Source organism: Orcinus orca, chromosome 14 (assembly GCF_937001465.1).
Source record: "Orcinus orca chromosome 14, mOrcOrc1.1, whole genome shotgun sequence".
Taxonomy (NCBI): Eukaryota; Metazoa; Chordata; class Mammalia; order Artiodactyla; family Delphinidae; genus Orcinus; species Orcinus orca.
This window is the reverse complement of record NC_064572.1, coordinates 85,234,076-85,249,975: the sequence shown is the minus strand read 5'-3', so window position 1 is coordinate 85,249,975 and position 15,900 is coordinate 85,234,076. Positions and strand designations below refer to the sequence as shown.

General features: G+C 48.4%; 1 protein-coding gene across 4 annotated transcripts in view; it reads right to left on the bottom strand.

The window, feature by feature from the left end:
* DOCK1 (dedicator of cytokinesis 1) overlaps nucleotides 1-15,900 on the bottom strand; it is a 522,558-nt gene that overhangs the window by 457,068 nt on the left and 49,590 nt on the right. For all 4 annotated transcript variants that reach the window (XM_012531578.3, XM_033420738.2, XM_033420739.2 and 1 more), the window contains exons 3-5: nucleotides 8,636-8,676; nucleotides 4,580-4,635; nucleotides 983-1,079 (exon numbers count right to left, since the gene is read on the bottom strand). In XM_012531578.3, the coding sequence (XP_012387032.1) occupies nucleotides 983-1,079; nucleotides 4,580-4,635; nucleotides 8,636-8,676 (194 nt within the window). The remainder of the gene's footprint in view (nucleotides 1-982; nucleotides 1,080-4,579; nucleotides 4,636-8,635; nucleotides 8,677-15,900) is intronic.

The window sequence follows — 15,900 nt, the reverse complement described above, 5'->3', positions numbered from 1 at the left end:
TAACATGAAACACCGACTCCGAAATTGCTCAGATTTACACAAAACATTCACGGCTAACTTTACGCTTTTAGGTTTTGGAGAACATTTGATGAACAATTACTGCAACTGCTTATTACTGTGCATTTATAGGAAACCACTGTATAATCAAAAGCAACAAGGCTGCCTGGAGAGCAGCTGTGGGACGCTGGGAAGTTTTCTATGTTCCCGAGAAATCGAAGCACGGCCTTCCCTCCAGAGTCCTAGCTTTGGGCCGACAACATTAGCAGATGAGAAGTCAAGACTCTGAAGAGAAATACAGGCTTAACAAAAGGTATGCTTCCATAAATGTGAATTTATGTGCAAAGAAATGCCCCAGGGAATACGAAATGGAAGATGTCAGGGCTCCAAACTCGCTGCATTAATAAGGCTTCTTCCGAGATGAGGAGAACTGGACACCACACACGAAGCCAGAAAGTAAACTATTTCCGTCCCTCTGCAACAGACACGCTTAGGTCTAGAAGACTATGTCATTTTTCTCTAATGAAAAGAAGCATTACCTACGTGCAAACAATGGCAAAGACAGTCATCCCTCTCTACTGCATCCATAACGAAGCACCTACGACAGTTTCAAAGCAGGTTTTCGCTTTCATACTCACATACAAACTGTGAGGGAACCCCAGCGCAGGTTGCCTCAGCCTGTCTTCCAAAGCCGGAAAGCAGCCCATTTCCCTTTCCAACTCAAGGAAAGGTGAAACCCATGGCCCCTTCCTTGACAGCCACTTCACTGCAGTCAGCACAGCTACACCCCAACACAAAGCAGGTGGAAGGGCACATGGTCCCTGAGGGTGACCAGAGTACTGGGCCAGGCTGCTAAGTATGACCTGCTCCCACAAGTTCTGCTTTTGAGGTTCCCGGAAAAAGGCAAACTACCCTGTTGGTTCAGCGGGGTCCACAAAGACCATTCTCTATTGCTAAGCTCCGATTCAAAATCCCATTTTCTCACCACATAGAGCTGCCTCCAGATGGTGGACCACTCTCTCAGTGTTGTGGTGACTTCCTGTATGAGCGGGAGGTCGCCTGGGATGACCGTTTCATGTTGCCTGGGAAGGATGCAGGAAAGGAGAGAGATGGTCATGGCTTCGTTAAACCAGGGGTACCTTGTAAATTCCAAATCTAGGCCACAGTGTGCAATATTTAAGCAAATGGAGAGACAGTATACAAATAAGACTGTGCCCACAAAGGAATACATACATCTCTACGAATGACAAGTAATTTCTGTACAGAGTCTGAGAACGTTCGTACATCATCCTCCGTGTAAGCCATCTACCTCATATGTCAAGGTAAGATGAAGGAGGCAAGTAATATCCTGTCAGAACATCAAGGTCTGAGAAGCGGAAAGTATATTCATAATATGCATACCCATCTGTTTTATAGATGCCATAAATTACCACCAGTCTGTGTGGCATTAAAATGCAGGTTTGGGATAAGATGATTTTTTACGTTTCCATCAGGCCTAAAACTCATTCTATGATAATATACATGAAGCAGTTATCCTTGCGAAATATGAGCGAGGTTACAGCTTTCAAGTGTCCACAGGTGCCCTGATCCCCGAATTCTGCTTATCCTCTTTCCCTTTTCTCTCCACCCCAGAAGGTTAACCCTTGACTTATTCTTGACTCATGATCTACCAATATCTGTGCACTGGTTTTTATTAAATCAACCACTGTTTTCTGGTCACGTGCTCTGCGTCGGGCATTGCGCTGAGTAGGACTCATAATGTTGGTATCTGGGACTGGGTCAGAGACTGAATTTGGCGGCTTGTGAAGTCAGACCACCTGGGCCTACAGGTCCTGAACAGACAAGACTCCCATCAACAAGAAGCGTCCAGGGGGCATTGAAATAGGTCCCACCTACATATCCTCAACTGCCTGGAGCCCAGACCTGTGGGCAGGACCCTGGCTGCAGCTCACAATCGGGGTTCAGGGCTGCAATGACTCACTGATGGCGGGGTGCTCCCCAAGGAAGAAACACTGGAGTCCCTGAGAGAGGGCCAGTCGCTCCAGAGAGGTCTGGCCACATGCACCAGCGGGATAGCAGGGACCAGATGTCCAGGGAGGGCTGCCCGCGGGACCACCCCACACGAAAGTGCTGTTAGGAATTACCCTTTGCTGGGACATCATCAGTGTCCATTACAGGACGTGATGGTTACAGCAGCCCTACCAACTCTGTCACCGAGTTTCCCAGTAGGGATGTTGATGAAAATGTGGTTGACATCATATGACTCTGTGATGTCATCCCTGCAAAGCCTCCAGGGAGAGCTCCTCTACGCACAGTGCGAGGACGCTCGTCAGTAACTGGGCTGCACTCATGTCACAGAGCCTGAGTTTCATGCTGGGTCCACTGGGCTCTTCCCACTGGCTAGGAGACACCTGGAACTCAATGACACCCCGCTTTCCCCATGGGGGGAGGGACTCACTGCACACCGTGGACCCCGGTCTCAGCTCTGGATCCTTCTCACCTTCTTTCCTGCATTGGCCTGATCTGTCCCCTGGACTGAGTGCCAGCTGGCTCTAAGGTATCTGACGCGGCTGTGCTGTTACCTCTGTAACCACCCTGCTACCTGCTGGGGGCCAGCAGTAAACACACCCGACAGTGCCTGGCACAGGTGGTGACTCATGTGAGCTCCCTGGCTCTGCATGACTGAAGCAGATGTCATGGGACAAGTCAGGGCCGGAGGTCCCCATCCAAGCGTTTCCCACAGAGAGGGGACAGCTGAGATGCAAGAACAGAAGCCACTTCAAGGGGGGAGGGGCAACAGAGAACCAGGAGAAGGTAAGGAGGGCGCCCTGAGAAGGCAGGGGTGATGCAGGGCAGGGAAGCACCAGAAGCCACAGGAGCTGAGTGCAGCGGACGCCCGCCAGTGTCAGATGCGACAGACAAGCTCCAGAGAGGAGGGCTAAGAAGACACTGGCGATTAGGAGGTGTGGTAACCATGTCGGTGTCAGGGGAGGGGACAAACGGGAATTGCCTTGGTCACGAGGCTAAAGGTACAGGATCGGTGGCAGCCGCAACACAGCCACGATCTGGGGTGTCTGAGCGTGAAGGAAGGCCGGTGTACAGAGAGGAGAGAGAGCCTGCAGGAGAGATGGGATAATGAACTTGGACAGCAAGGAGACAGGCAGGGGCAGGATGAAGAGTGGCCGGCACTGGAAAGGAGGAAGGACCAGGAGAAGAAAGGGAAGGTGATGCCCACGGTATCCGGAGGAAAAGTACGGAGTGAGACCACCGGTCAAGTCTGAAGGCAGGAGGTTCTCTGCCAGGAGGGAGGCGGGAAGCAGCCAGGTTTGCGTGGGAACAGCCGAGGGAGGGTTAGGGCAGGTATCGGTAAGAGCAATCACAGGAGCCCTGGAGCATCGGCAGAGAACTTTCTAGACTGCTGGTTTCACCGGTGCCCCGTTCGTTTGCTCACGCTGGGGCATGTGACACTAACCCAGTGACAGAAGTGTCTGTCTGCCTGTCCATCTGGCTGTCAGGGGGTGACTCTACTTACGAAGAATCCACACAGTCCCTTGTGCCCTTCACTATTATGCTTCGTAATTACATTTTACATATACTCATTTGTATACATCAAAGTGCTTTTTAAAAAAATAATTCCTCTACAGTCTGATGTCCGGACTGATCCTGCTACAGACTGATGTAAAATACATGAAAAGCACACTTTATGCAACTATTTCCACAGAAGGATGAAAGTTTCAAAACTTTCCTCTTTTTACTTCCCTTTGAAACTGTACATACAAAACATTTTATCTGTAGAAAAAAGGACCCTATTACAGGTCATCACATTCATGCCTCTAAATTATTGTCTTCGTTTTAATCGGAACCACAGAGCCCGACCTAGTCCTTTCCGTATGTTAAAAGTACACTGCTTGGAAAGGCAATTTTGCAATCAGCCGCAGAGATGTCATTATGCAGTAATCATATGGTTAGTAATTTTATCATTTACATATTTAACTGAGTGTGAAGACGTAGCAGAGACAAAAAAGGAAAACATTTTAATGCTCCCTCCTCCAAGTTCGCACCTGGCTATTCATTTGCCATTCCTGCCTAATGGGTTCCTGTTCTACAAATGTCCCTTTAAAGATCTTATACATCAGTCTTATGACCTCTAGGAAACATATGTCAGCATTAAGCAACGTGTAAATGCACACACACCCCAATTTAACAACTGTTGCTTCACCCTCAACCCCATTTGTGTCACAGCCTGCAAAGTCTTCCGGAAAAATGGATTCAGAGCTGGGGACGCCGTGCAGGCTTTGCCTAATAGGTGGCTCACAGAGGAAGAACTACGAAGCTTTCCAAACCCGCATCAGGTTCAAGGAGGTTGGCTGCAGTTCCGACGCTGACTTAACTTAAGACTGTGTGAAGGCTCAAAGCCATGCTGTGGACAGCCCTAGATCAGCAGTTTCCCTTCTCTCCCCAAACTCCTGTCACATCAGGGTCAATGTCACCCATTGTCCAACCCCCAACATCGCCCTGCAAAGAGCCTCAGGCCAACTACAATCACTGCATGACTTCATTTAAATATCAAGACAAGACTCACCCTTTTCCTTCAACTATGGCTTCTTTAAGATGAATATATGAAGCAGGAAATATACCCTTTGGGAGGAAAGAAGACAGTAGGTTTTATTATTAATATGAGCACTGATTGCAAATCGAACGACTGCCCCCCCAAAACGGAGGTGGGGATGTGGCTGGATCACTATTAAATCTGCAAGCCTAATGCTAAGTAAGTCTCATACACAACATAGCACAGAAAACAAAGAAGTGTAAAAGACGGCAACTCCTTCCGCTTGTGTTTCAAAGAGGCTGCGGATGTCTTAGAAGAAAACAGACGCAATCTGTTTGCAAAGAAAAAATCCCACAGGGACTTTGCTGTGTCTTCTCCACGGGCCACACCTCGTTTTTACTGCTGACCTCAACACAGGAAGACCCACAGCCAGAGGATGCCTAAGAACAAGTTCTGACAATGGCTTCTGACAGCTCTTCCTTTCGAAATACTAAAATTGCCATCAAAAGTTAGTTTATACCGTTGATCATCACATAGGCACTGACTGCTTACCTGACCCGAGGAGACTTTCTCAACCATCTCCAGAGGGGCCGTCAGATAAAATAGAGAAACTGGGTGCATTTCGCCCAAACTGCCAGACTCCTAGGGGGAGCACACCAGGTTACACGGAGACAGGGCTTGGCACCCCCAAGCGTACGGCACACAGGGGCCCCACAGACAGTTCCGAGGGAGACAGCTCCTCAAGAGGACGGTCAGTGTCAGGCGCCGTGCGTGAAGCGCCAGGAGCTTTACCAAGAGTCCTGGTCCTGCTTCCTGAGCAAGGACACTACCTCCCTTCCTGGAGGGCAAGCAATGGGGCACCAGGCCCCGGGATCTTGCAACGATGCAACGCAAACAGGTTGCGGCTTCCCACCTGAGATGTCATGCACGCAGCAAAAAGCCAATCAGTGGCCCTGGTGGCTTCGCGCACCTGCTGTGGGAACAGGAGCTTCCGACTAGGTTTCCCTGGCATCTGGCCCCAAAGGATTTCCACAGGAAATCCAGAAACCACCCTACTGGATTTCCACAGGAAATCCAGAAACCACCCTACAGGATTAGTATCACCCTACTAATCCTGCTTGGGAAGGGGGCATGGGCACCACTGGTTCAGGTTCCTCCCGCCTGCCAGGGAAGTGGCCACACTTCATGTAAAGAAGAATTATCACAGAGAGGGAAGGAGTCAGGCAGAAAGACAGAGGCTGAGCACCACAGAGGACTGCAGGGGCCCGATGCTAGGACACCTCCAGATCCCAGGACGGTCTCCAGGTGCACATTTGATGTCAACAGGTGAGCACGGGACGGGGAGGGACGACGGGACGGACACACATACAAATAAGCCAGTCTCGCCCCCTGCCCACGTCCAGAGATGTCCCTCAGTCTCGGTAAACCTGCTCTCGAGAATCATGGAGCCACAGAAGGGACAGTGAAAGAAATGAGGCTGGACACATCTGGAGGCTTGAAATAAGCGACTTTTTTTTTTTAATTCATTTTATTTTTGGCTGCATTGGGGCTTCGTTGCTGCGCGCGGGCTTTCTCTAGTTGCGGCGAGCGGGGGCTACTCTTTGTAGCGGTGCACGGGCTTCTCATTGCAGTGGCTTCTCTTGTTGCGAGCACAGGCTCTAGGCACGTGGGCTTCAGTAGCTGTGGCACGCGGGCTCAGTAGTTGTGACTCACAGACTCTAGAGCACAGGCTTAGTAGTTGTGGCGCATGGGCTTAGTTGCTCCGCGGCATGTGGGATCTTCCCAGACCAGGGATTGAACCCGTATTCCCTGCATTGGCAGGTGGAATTCTTCATCACTGTGCCACCAGGGAAGCCTGAAATGAGCAACTTCTCCAGCTGGGGCGGTCGGGACCAGCCCAGATCTATTGCTCATTTGTGAATACCAATAAAAGGATGCTTCCGGAAGACAGAGTCAGGTTACTAGGAGCCAAGTCCCTTCTCTGCTACTGCCTGGGGCAGGGGTGCTGATGCAAAGTCACGACCTTTTTAAGGCTTCAATTTCCTCATCTGCTAATGAAGATTTTAGGTGGAAAAATAAATATGCCCCTACCCAGCTCTATGAGCTGTAAAGTCAGGGCCCTGTGGTGCAGGGTAGGAAGGATTAGGGCTCATGGAGGCATGGAGAGTTGGGAGAGATCCCCGACTGGGAAGGTGGTACCAGACACCAAATGCCAAATATCAAAGAAAAGTGAACAGCTTCCCCGGGATGCACATGAAGTTGCAGCTTTGTCACTGGGGAGAGGGGATGGTTCATAACCCTAATCTCTTTATTAATAAAGTCCTCAACTGTAGCTTTCTCACATGAACCTCAGGTTTTCATCTGCAGGAATACATTCTTTTTTTTTTTTAATTGAAGTATAGCTGATTTACAATGCTGTGTTAATTTCTGCTGTATAGCAAAGTGACTCAGTTAAATACACACACACACACACACACACACACACACACACACACACATTCTTTTTCATATTCTTTTCCATGATGGTTTATCACAGGATATTGAATACAGTTCCCTGTGTTATACAGTAGGACCTTGTAGTTTATCCATCTTATATGTAATAGCTTGCATCTGCTAATCCCAAATTATGGAAGAGATAATCAATGTGAAAATAGAACTTTCCCTGGAGAAATCTATTCCACCAGCCGCCTGGTTGGAATCTACCTTGTTCAAAGCTCAAGGCTCCAGGTCATTGGATGTGTAGAGACTCAGAGCCCAGTCTGAGCTCGGCAGGGCAGAGGTGGGAGGTCCTGGCTCCCATTTGCAGATCTGACTCACCACGTATCCCTCACAGCATCTCTCACATTAGGACAGACTATGCCAGAGAAAGGCTGCCGTGAAGCCTTTCTCAGCCTTGGAGGCCTCCGAGGTGACTGAGACCAGAGGGTGGACAGCTCCCACCTGTCTGGCACAGCCCGAGAGCAGGGCGTCTGGGGAAAGCAGATGAAGAAGGCCCTGTGCTTGCACAGCTGGACCCCAGCAGCCTTAGCTACAGGCTCCGGACCACAAGAGGAGCCCAGCCCAGTAACTAGATAATGAGAGGCCAAGCTAAGAAACAGATAAAATGAACCATCTGTCAAGTATAATGAGATTTTATAAGGTAACATGGACAGCCAAACCACAGCTTAGAATGGATGGTACTTCAGAATCATAGAATGAAGTGGAAGAGCCATCATTAGATTTTGTGAAGCTGAGAATGGAAAAGCCACAACAGAACTGTGTACGGGACTGTCCACCGCAATGTAACTGCACATCTTAGCTTCAGAAATTCAAACAACCACGCATGCACACTGCCCTGGAAGGCAGAACCTCTTTCTTTTGCCAGTGGCGTAAGCAGCATAAAAATAGTTATAAGCAAGAGGGGAAAAAGAAGCGTGAGCGCTGCAAATCTGCTAATTTATCATCAAGGATAATGCAAGACTGAAAATCGTGAGCAGTACTTTCTTCTCAAGTCATTGTACCCAGATCATTCTCTTACACATCCTGTGCTTAAACAGGATGCAGAATTCTGCCAGGAAAAGAAGAGTCCACCTCTCATGACAACAGGTCAATATCACGCCACAGCCCAGCCATTCACTCACAGAAATGAAATTGCAATTTCTACGTACATATGTTGTTCAGAAGACAACAATTCGGGAAGGGAAAGGATAAATTAGAAGTTTGGGGTTAACATATACACACTACTATATATAGAATAGATAACTAACAAGGACCTACTGTACAGCACAGGGAACTCTACTCAATATTTTGTAACAACCTGTATGGGAGAAGAATCTGAAAAAAAATGGATATATGTGTATGTATAACTGAACCACTTTGCTGTACACCTAACACAACACTGATTATCAATTATACTTCAATTAACAAAATAAAATTTTTTTAATTAAAAAAATTCTTTAAAGGAAACAATTCAGGGTAGCCTATATTTCAACCCATGTATTTTTTTAATTCAGAGAAGGACAACTCTTAGGCACCATGAGACAGAATTTATTTCCTCGCCTATTGTGATTTATGAAGGGACATGCACTGGGTTTAATAACAAAGACTTACCTTCTTAGACTTTTTCCTTAAGGTGTAACCTCTGTACCACCCTAAACAAACACAAAAGCGAAACAGTTAGTACAAGGAGACATCACAGCGTCCTAACAGCACCTTCCCGCTGTCAAGAACTCATTGTTTGCAGAACCAGGGAAGTCAGCCCGTAACAGAACTCAGTAATCCTAAGGCTTTGGAGAGATGCTATGGGGTCTCCTAAACAGCATCTCAAAACCACGCTTGAAGCCTGGCCAGGGGCCTCTTCACACAGACCTCCAGCTCCTTCACCTGCACCTGCCGCACGCGGCCTTGAAGGCGCCAATGAGAACTGAAGAAGCACAGTTCCAGGAGGAGGAGTGGTCCTTTTGACAACCCGGCCCTAGGCAGGCTCCTGGAGTGTGCATTTTCGTATCTGTTCCTCCGCCGGATGGAGCGGGGTCACTGCCAAGTGCACATACCAGCACCCTCAGATCATCAAGAGCTGCCGCAAAACAGAAATCCTATTGAGAGCCGACTTCCTCCCTCTAAGGGATGGAGGGGGGCTTCGCCCTGGAGCAGCCACGATCGCACAAAGTGCTTCTGTGGCAAAACTGGACCCCCAACAGGAAGCACCGGGCCCAGGAATACAGGTCCGCCTACCCCCTTGGGGTCTGGCCTAGATTCAAGTTCCCATTCCCTCACGTGGGGAGGACAAGCAAACAGAGCAGAAGACAGACGTGCTAGCACTGCTGGCAGGAATTAAATGCCAAATGGAAGAGACATTCAGTGCCGGACTGGACCGGACCACTCCCTTGTCCCCTCCGCTTCAACTGAGGGCAGAAATCGCCCCTGCCAGCGCCCAGGGGTCCACGGCAGGTCACCCACCTCCCAACAACCACACCGCGGCAGGACGTCGGTGGATGTCTCCTTATCCCAAACACTCGGAAGCTGCTTTAGGCCACCTCACTCCAGAAAAGGAAATCAAAGCTCGGACAAATTCCAACTCAGCCCCCCAGGAGCATAAGGACGGAGATACCTGGAAAGCGCCAGTCGAGTCAACTCCCAGGGAACATCCAAGTATTGGGCTTTTATACAGTGAAAGGGTCAAACCTCGGAAACCTGGGATACGTGAATGAAGGTGCCCAGAAACTGAAAACGGGCCTATGCTGCACCAGTGACCGCACACCTCTAACAGAGCAGTAACTCAACAACCAGAGGTGGAGAGGAACCAGAAAGTGACGGGTTAAGCTCCTCCGGGCACTATGAAGAGATGCTTTCTGAGCATTCAGAACAGAAGCTGGAAATCGCTGGGAGCCTCGCAAAGGGTTTGCTAAGACCTGGATACAAACAACGAACCCATTTCACTTCCGGACAAGGGAACCGCACAGGTTGATTCGGGGGCACCGCAGACACAAAATGCCTGGATTTTCCTGCACGTTTGGAGGACGACCTCCTGAGAGCCCTGCACTGTCTCCTTCGCGGGTTTCTACCTGCCAAGGCCAGAATCAGCATCCACCCGGGACAGTGTTCACAGGCAGTGAAACGGAAAAAGTTCAAAAGGCTGTATTCAGTGTAACGGACTGTCCGCTATCCTGTTATTTTATCCCTCCCGTATTTTCAGTATTACTTGGCCCTTTCTTTTCTGAAACTGACATGGGATGAATGTCCTAGAACATCTAAGGAAATACTTCCAAGTGACAAGAAGAAGACAGAAACCAAGTCAAAAATAAGCAATGTTTAAACAATGTATAGAAGAAGGAACCTAAAAGACTTACACATGAATGAAGAGATGCTCACACTAATAATCAGATAAATGAAAATTTAAAACATAATGTTACTGCACGGTTATTATAGGGAGAGAAATCTCAACACTGCAGGATTCCGGCAGCCCCTGGCACTGAGGATGGGAGTGGAGACCACGCAGCCAGTGTGAGCGTGACCCTACTTATCCAGAGTATATAACCCCACACCCCGTGAGCAGCCGTGCACCCCAAAGACATCCCACGTACCCATCCACATGCAGCGGGGCAGACACAGGAGGCCCATGGCAGCGTGACCTAGGGGGGCAGAAAGAGTGCCCAGAACTGGAGGGTGGCTAGCAACACGTGCAGGTGCACACAGAGCAGTGAGGGCCACGGACTAAATATATACACACGACAGGACTGCATCTTGGAGCACAGTGCTGAGTAAAAAGGGAAGAAACAGAATGAGGGTCTTCCCTGGTGGCGCAGCAGTTACGAATCCGCCTGCCAATGCAGGGGACATGGGTTCGAGCCCTGGTCCAGGGGGATCTCACATACTGCGGAGCAGCTAAGCCCGTGCGCCACAACTACTCTAGAGCCCACAAGCCACAAATACTGAGCCCATGTGCCGCAACTACTGAGCCTGCGCTCTAGAGCCCACGAGCCACTACTACTGAGCCCACGTGCCACAACTACCGAAGCCCGTGCACCTAGAGCCTGTGCTCCACAACAAGAGAAGCCACCGCAATGAGAAGCCTGCGCACCGCAACAAAGAGTAGCCCCCACTCGCCACAAGTAGAGAAAGCCCGCACGCAGCAACGAAGACCCAACGCAGCCAAAAATAAATAAATAATTTTTTTAAAAAAAGGAAACAGAATGAGAGCTACAACCACATTTATATACATGACCTAGAGAGGTGGGATAGGGAGGATGGGAGGGAGGCTCAAGAGGGAGGGGATATGGGGACATGTGTGTGCATATAGCTGATTCACTTTGTTGTGCAACAGAAACTAACACGGTATTGTGAAGCAATTACACTCCAATAAATATCTATTAGAAATATTTATATATATATATATATATATATATGCGTACCAAGCAGTACAGGCCAAGAGAAAAATTCACTTCAAACACAGCAGAAGGGTTTTTCCAGAAGAAGGGAGAGAAGAAAGAGTTGAGCTACTGGGATAAAAAGATAAGGGGTCCTTTGATTTTACTTTATGATAACAGATGGTGGTTTCTTTTTTAATGGCCTCTTCCTAAGCAAAAGGAACACCTAGGCTTTCCCTTCTCAAGAATCTCTGCGTCTGTTATTCCTTCCACCAACTGAGAACCCAGACTATGTGCCCGAGGCCACACTAGACAGAGCGAATGTAGAAACATCAATAATTAGACCCAATTTCTGCCCTCCAAGGGCTCACACACCAGAAGATTCCCCTACGACAAGCAGGGCTCAAACCACCAACAAGGGCAGAGATTTGAGCATGAAAGAGAGAGGACATCCCTGCAGAGGTTTCATGCAGGGAAGTGGGGGGACATAGAAGGATGATGAGTGGCTGCTGCTTTGGAGGGGCAGGCCAGTGGGAATGCAGCTATAGGAGCAGGAAGGTGCATGGCTCATTGAATTAACAGGCTGATTCACTCCTCCCACGCAGGGCTCAACCAACCTGCTCCAAACAAGAGACACCCACCCCCCAACGGCAAGTACAGGTCAGACGTCGTCCTGAAACACAGGGAGGGCCCCGTCCAGCCCAGGAAAACGGCAGCCAAGTCAGTGGGTACACTGGAACGTTCCCAACAGGACAGGAGCACACACACTCAAGTCCAGGACTGCAACCAACTGAGGACAGGACCAGGCAGAACAAAGCAGGCGCGAGGGAGTCGGAAAGGAGCTTCTGCCCAGGGAGGTGTGCTTAGGCGGAGTCTTCAAGGATGGCTAGTCAGATGGAGGAAGGAGGAGGGAGGCCCGGCAGAGCACAGGTGCAGAGGGGCGCTCACCAAGCATCTGAGAAGCCACCGGCAGCAAAGCTAGGACACGTGTGAGAAGAAGGCTGGGGGGACTTCCCCGGTGGCGCAGCGGATAAGACTCCGCGCTCCCAATGCAGGGGGACCAGGTTTGATCCCTGGTCAGGGAACTAGATCCCACACGCATGCCGCAACTAAGGAGCCAGCGCAACCAAATAAGTAAATAAATTATAAATATTAAAAAATAAAAGGCTGGGGCTCAGGTAGGACAGGAGGAAACTAGATCACTAAGGTCCTGGGTCCTGCCCACCTCACAAGTACCTGCCTGGATGGACAGCACAGTCACCTGTGTCAGGTGTACTGTGTCCTGCTCTGAGTACTGAACTACAAGACAGCCAAAGGCCGGATCTGACCAAACCATGCCCTAATGGACAGCATCTGCGTGCACACTGGGCATTCTGGAGCTGTCCTGGGTACAATATTTTGCAGGCACCTGGGCCGGGGGCAGGGCGCAGACCCAGCCCAGAGGATGGAGGTTCCGGAAGCAACACAGGATGAGAAGCACAGCTGCGGTGCTCTTCCACTAGGCTGGGGCCAGGTGGCCAGTCACCTGGGACAAGGTGCAAAGGATGGCTGCTGGGTGGAGGCTGCACGGGAGGGCCTGGTGGTCTTCTGTGAAACGACAGCCTTATCAACATGACTACTTTTTCCAGTGTGTTGTGGGTTGAACTGTGTTCTGCCCACCCCAAACGGACGTTGAAGTCCTAACTCCCTCCACCTGTGGGTGTACCCTCATCTAGAAATAGGGTCTTGGCAGATAATCAAGTTAAGATGAGGTCATTACAGTGGACCTAATCCAATACAGTGTCCTTATAAAAAGGAGGAATAGACAGTCAAAGTCAAGCGCAGGGAGGACGCCATGTGATCACACAGGCAGAATCCAGGGCGTTGCATCTGCAAGGCAAGGAATGCCAGCGATGCCAGCAAACCACAAGCCTGGGGAGACCCGTGGAGCAGCTTCTGCCCCCTCAGCCCTGAGAAGCGACCAACCCTGCCGACACCTTGATCCTGCACTTATAGCCTCCAGAACTGTGAGGGAACACGTTTCTGTTGTTTAAACTCCCCCCTGTGTGGTACTTGGTTACCGTCGCCCCAGGAAACCCAGAGGCAGTCCTCTCAAGACCTTCAGCTGACAGATGCTGGTGGCAGGAAAAGGGATTACGGTGCGGTTTGGAAGAAAATAGATCATTATCACTTTGAAAATTTTGAATAAATTAAGTTCCCGTGTTGTGGTTTCATCAAAAGAATGCCTTCCTCATCTGGGTGCAATGCTGTGCTCTCACACAGGCACAGCGTCCAGCCCGTGGAGATCCTTCTGGAAATGAGCAGGTGACAGGACTGGCATCTCCTCGGCTGAAGAGTCACTTAATCAACACCGGTGACCTGGGCTCACCTCTCCTGTCTGGTTGACCCTGGACACTGCTTAAAGGCAGAGGCATACCCCGAACGAGCCCTCAAAGCTCAGTCCACCTCCCTGGGGACCGGAAAAGTGCTTTTCCTTGTTCTGTGCTCCACGCCTCCATGAGCCTGAGACAGAAAAATGAACCATAACTTGCAGGTAAGTGTGTTCTTTGAACCTTAATATAAGGAATAATCATCTAGAAATTATATTCTCTGGAGCAATCCCAGTAGTACCCTACCCTGAACAGGATCACATAGAAAGGGAAAGTTAAATTTGACAACCATAAATAAATTTTCTTAGGGCAAAAGTGGAAGGGGTGAGGAGAAAAGAAGAAGAGAATGCCAAACGCTAATATAATCCATAAAATTTAAACAGAACAAGAGGAAAGAGCAGAAAAACAATTATTCCATTGTTATTTGATGATAATAGAGTCACCAAGTTTCCCAAAATCAAAACTACTTCCCCAAATGCATTTCTCTGATCGGATTCTGACTAAAACCAAAAAAGACAGCAGTTAAAGAAGGGGAAGTCATTTTATGTTACAGGGTCTTTACAAAGACTGGAATATTTTTATCAGGACTTAGAAGATTGATGAGCCCGGAAACTAAGTGCTCACTGAAGAATCCTTTATCAGGATGCTGGCCAAACAGTCAAATGCCTGCCACCAATTATTTTTTTTAGTTAAATGTACAGGGATCATCGACTCACCTAAGGATTCCCCTGTTTAAAGAGTGCATTCTTCTTACAAAGCAAAAAACAAGAAGTCGCAGCCCGCTGCACAGGAAATTGTTATCTATTCAGGAATGACATCATTGCCCAGTGTTTATTAACCAGGATTTCAAATGCAACTGACCGGGGGCAGAAATAAAAAAAGATGTAAGAGCACTCTTCCTTCAGATCTGAAAAGTGTCTGAGATGAGAGCTTTGATCCTTAACCTCTAGTTAATTTCTCTATTTCCTCTCAGCCACTGGCCATATATATACTGGGAACAGATAAGGCAATCCAACTGTCAGCTGTAAAAACTGAAACCAGGCAGAAGGTGCCCATTGCAGCTACTCATTCACATAAAGACCGTTTTTGCAGTATTACATCTGCTTCCAGGCATATGACACAAAAGCCGATTTCCCCCCCCCCCCCGTAGGACATTTCTTAGGGTAGAAGGTGCAAATGGAATGGAATTCCAAGCCAGCATGAGTCAGATGCGGAAGTGAGGGACATGGACGTGGACATGGGTATTTTAATGGGTTTGCGCTTCTCCAGGAACACGGGAGCAAGCTGCAGCTTGCCTGGTGCACAGAAGCTGAACGCTGCGTCACTCGCGTGCAGAGAGGATTCCAAAGACCGAGTCTGAAGCTCAATTTGTGATTACTACGGGATGTGTGCAATTTCCTCTCCCCGTCACCCAACCTCCTACTTGGAAGGGTCTGGCTAACCCCAATCTGAAAGCAATTTTGCTGTTGGAATTATCAATTTTAATCAGTTCTCTTTTTTCCTATGTTATATGGAAGTCACCCCCTTTGAACAAGAAACAAAGCCACCAACACTCCTCTCACACACGTGAGGAGTCTAAAACTCAAGCCCGTCATTGCTCCTTTTCTGTGCAGCATAAAACGAAAGGTGTCCAGTTTTAATGATTTGCAAAACCCTAAATATGAAAACCAATTGTCTGAAAACCCAAGGACATCAGGAAACCACTGTCACCGACAGTATATTTATTGGATGATTACAACAATTGCTTTACTGGACCACATCCCACAAAGCTGTGACAATCTCTGTTCACCATTCAGAAAATGGGGTCATAGATTTTTTAAAAAGGAAATAAGAAATGACAATTTTGGTTCCTCTCAGGAAGTTGTTAACAAATCTACGTGAGAGCATAAAAAGTCTCACCGTTCATATAAAACACCTCAAAACAATGAGCCTAACACGAAAATATCTTAAATGTATTTAAAAATTTTTTTTCAAGTGGTCAGTTATTAACAGTCAAGATGGACATACATTTGCAAAAAAGGAAACAATGGGGGTTTTTTTCTTAACAATAAAACAACTATTTCAACAGAAAACTTGAGAGGTTAAAAGTTTAGGAATTTAGTTTTAAGTTCACCTTAAGTTAAAAAAAAAAAAAACAGAT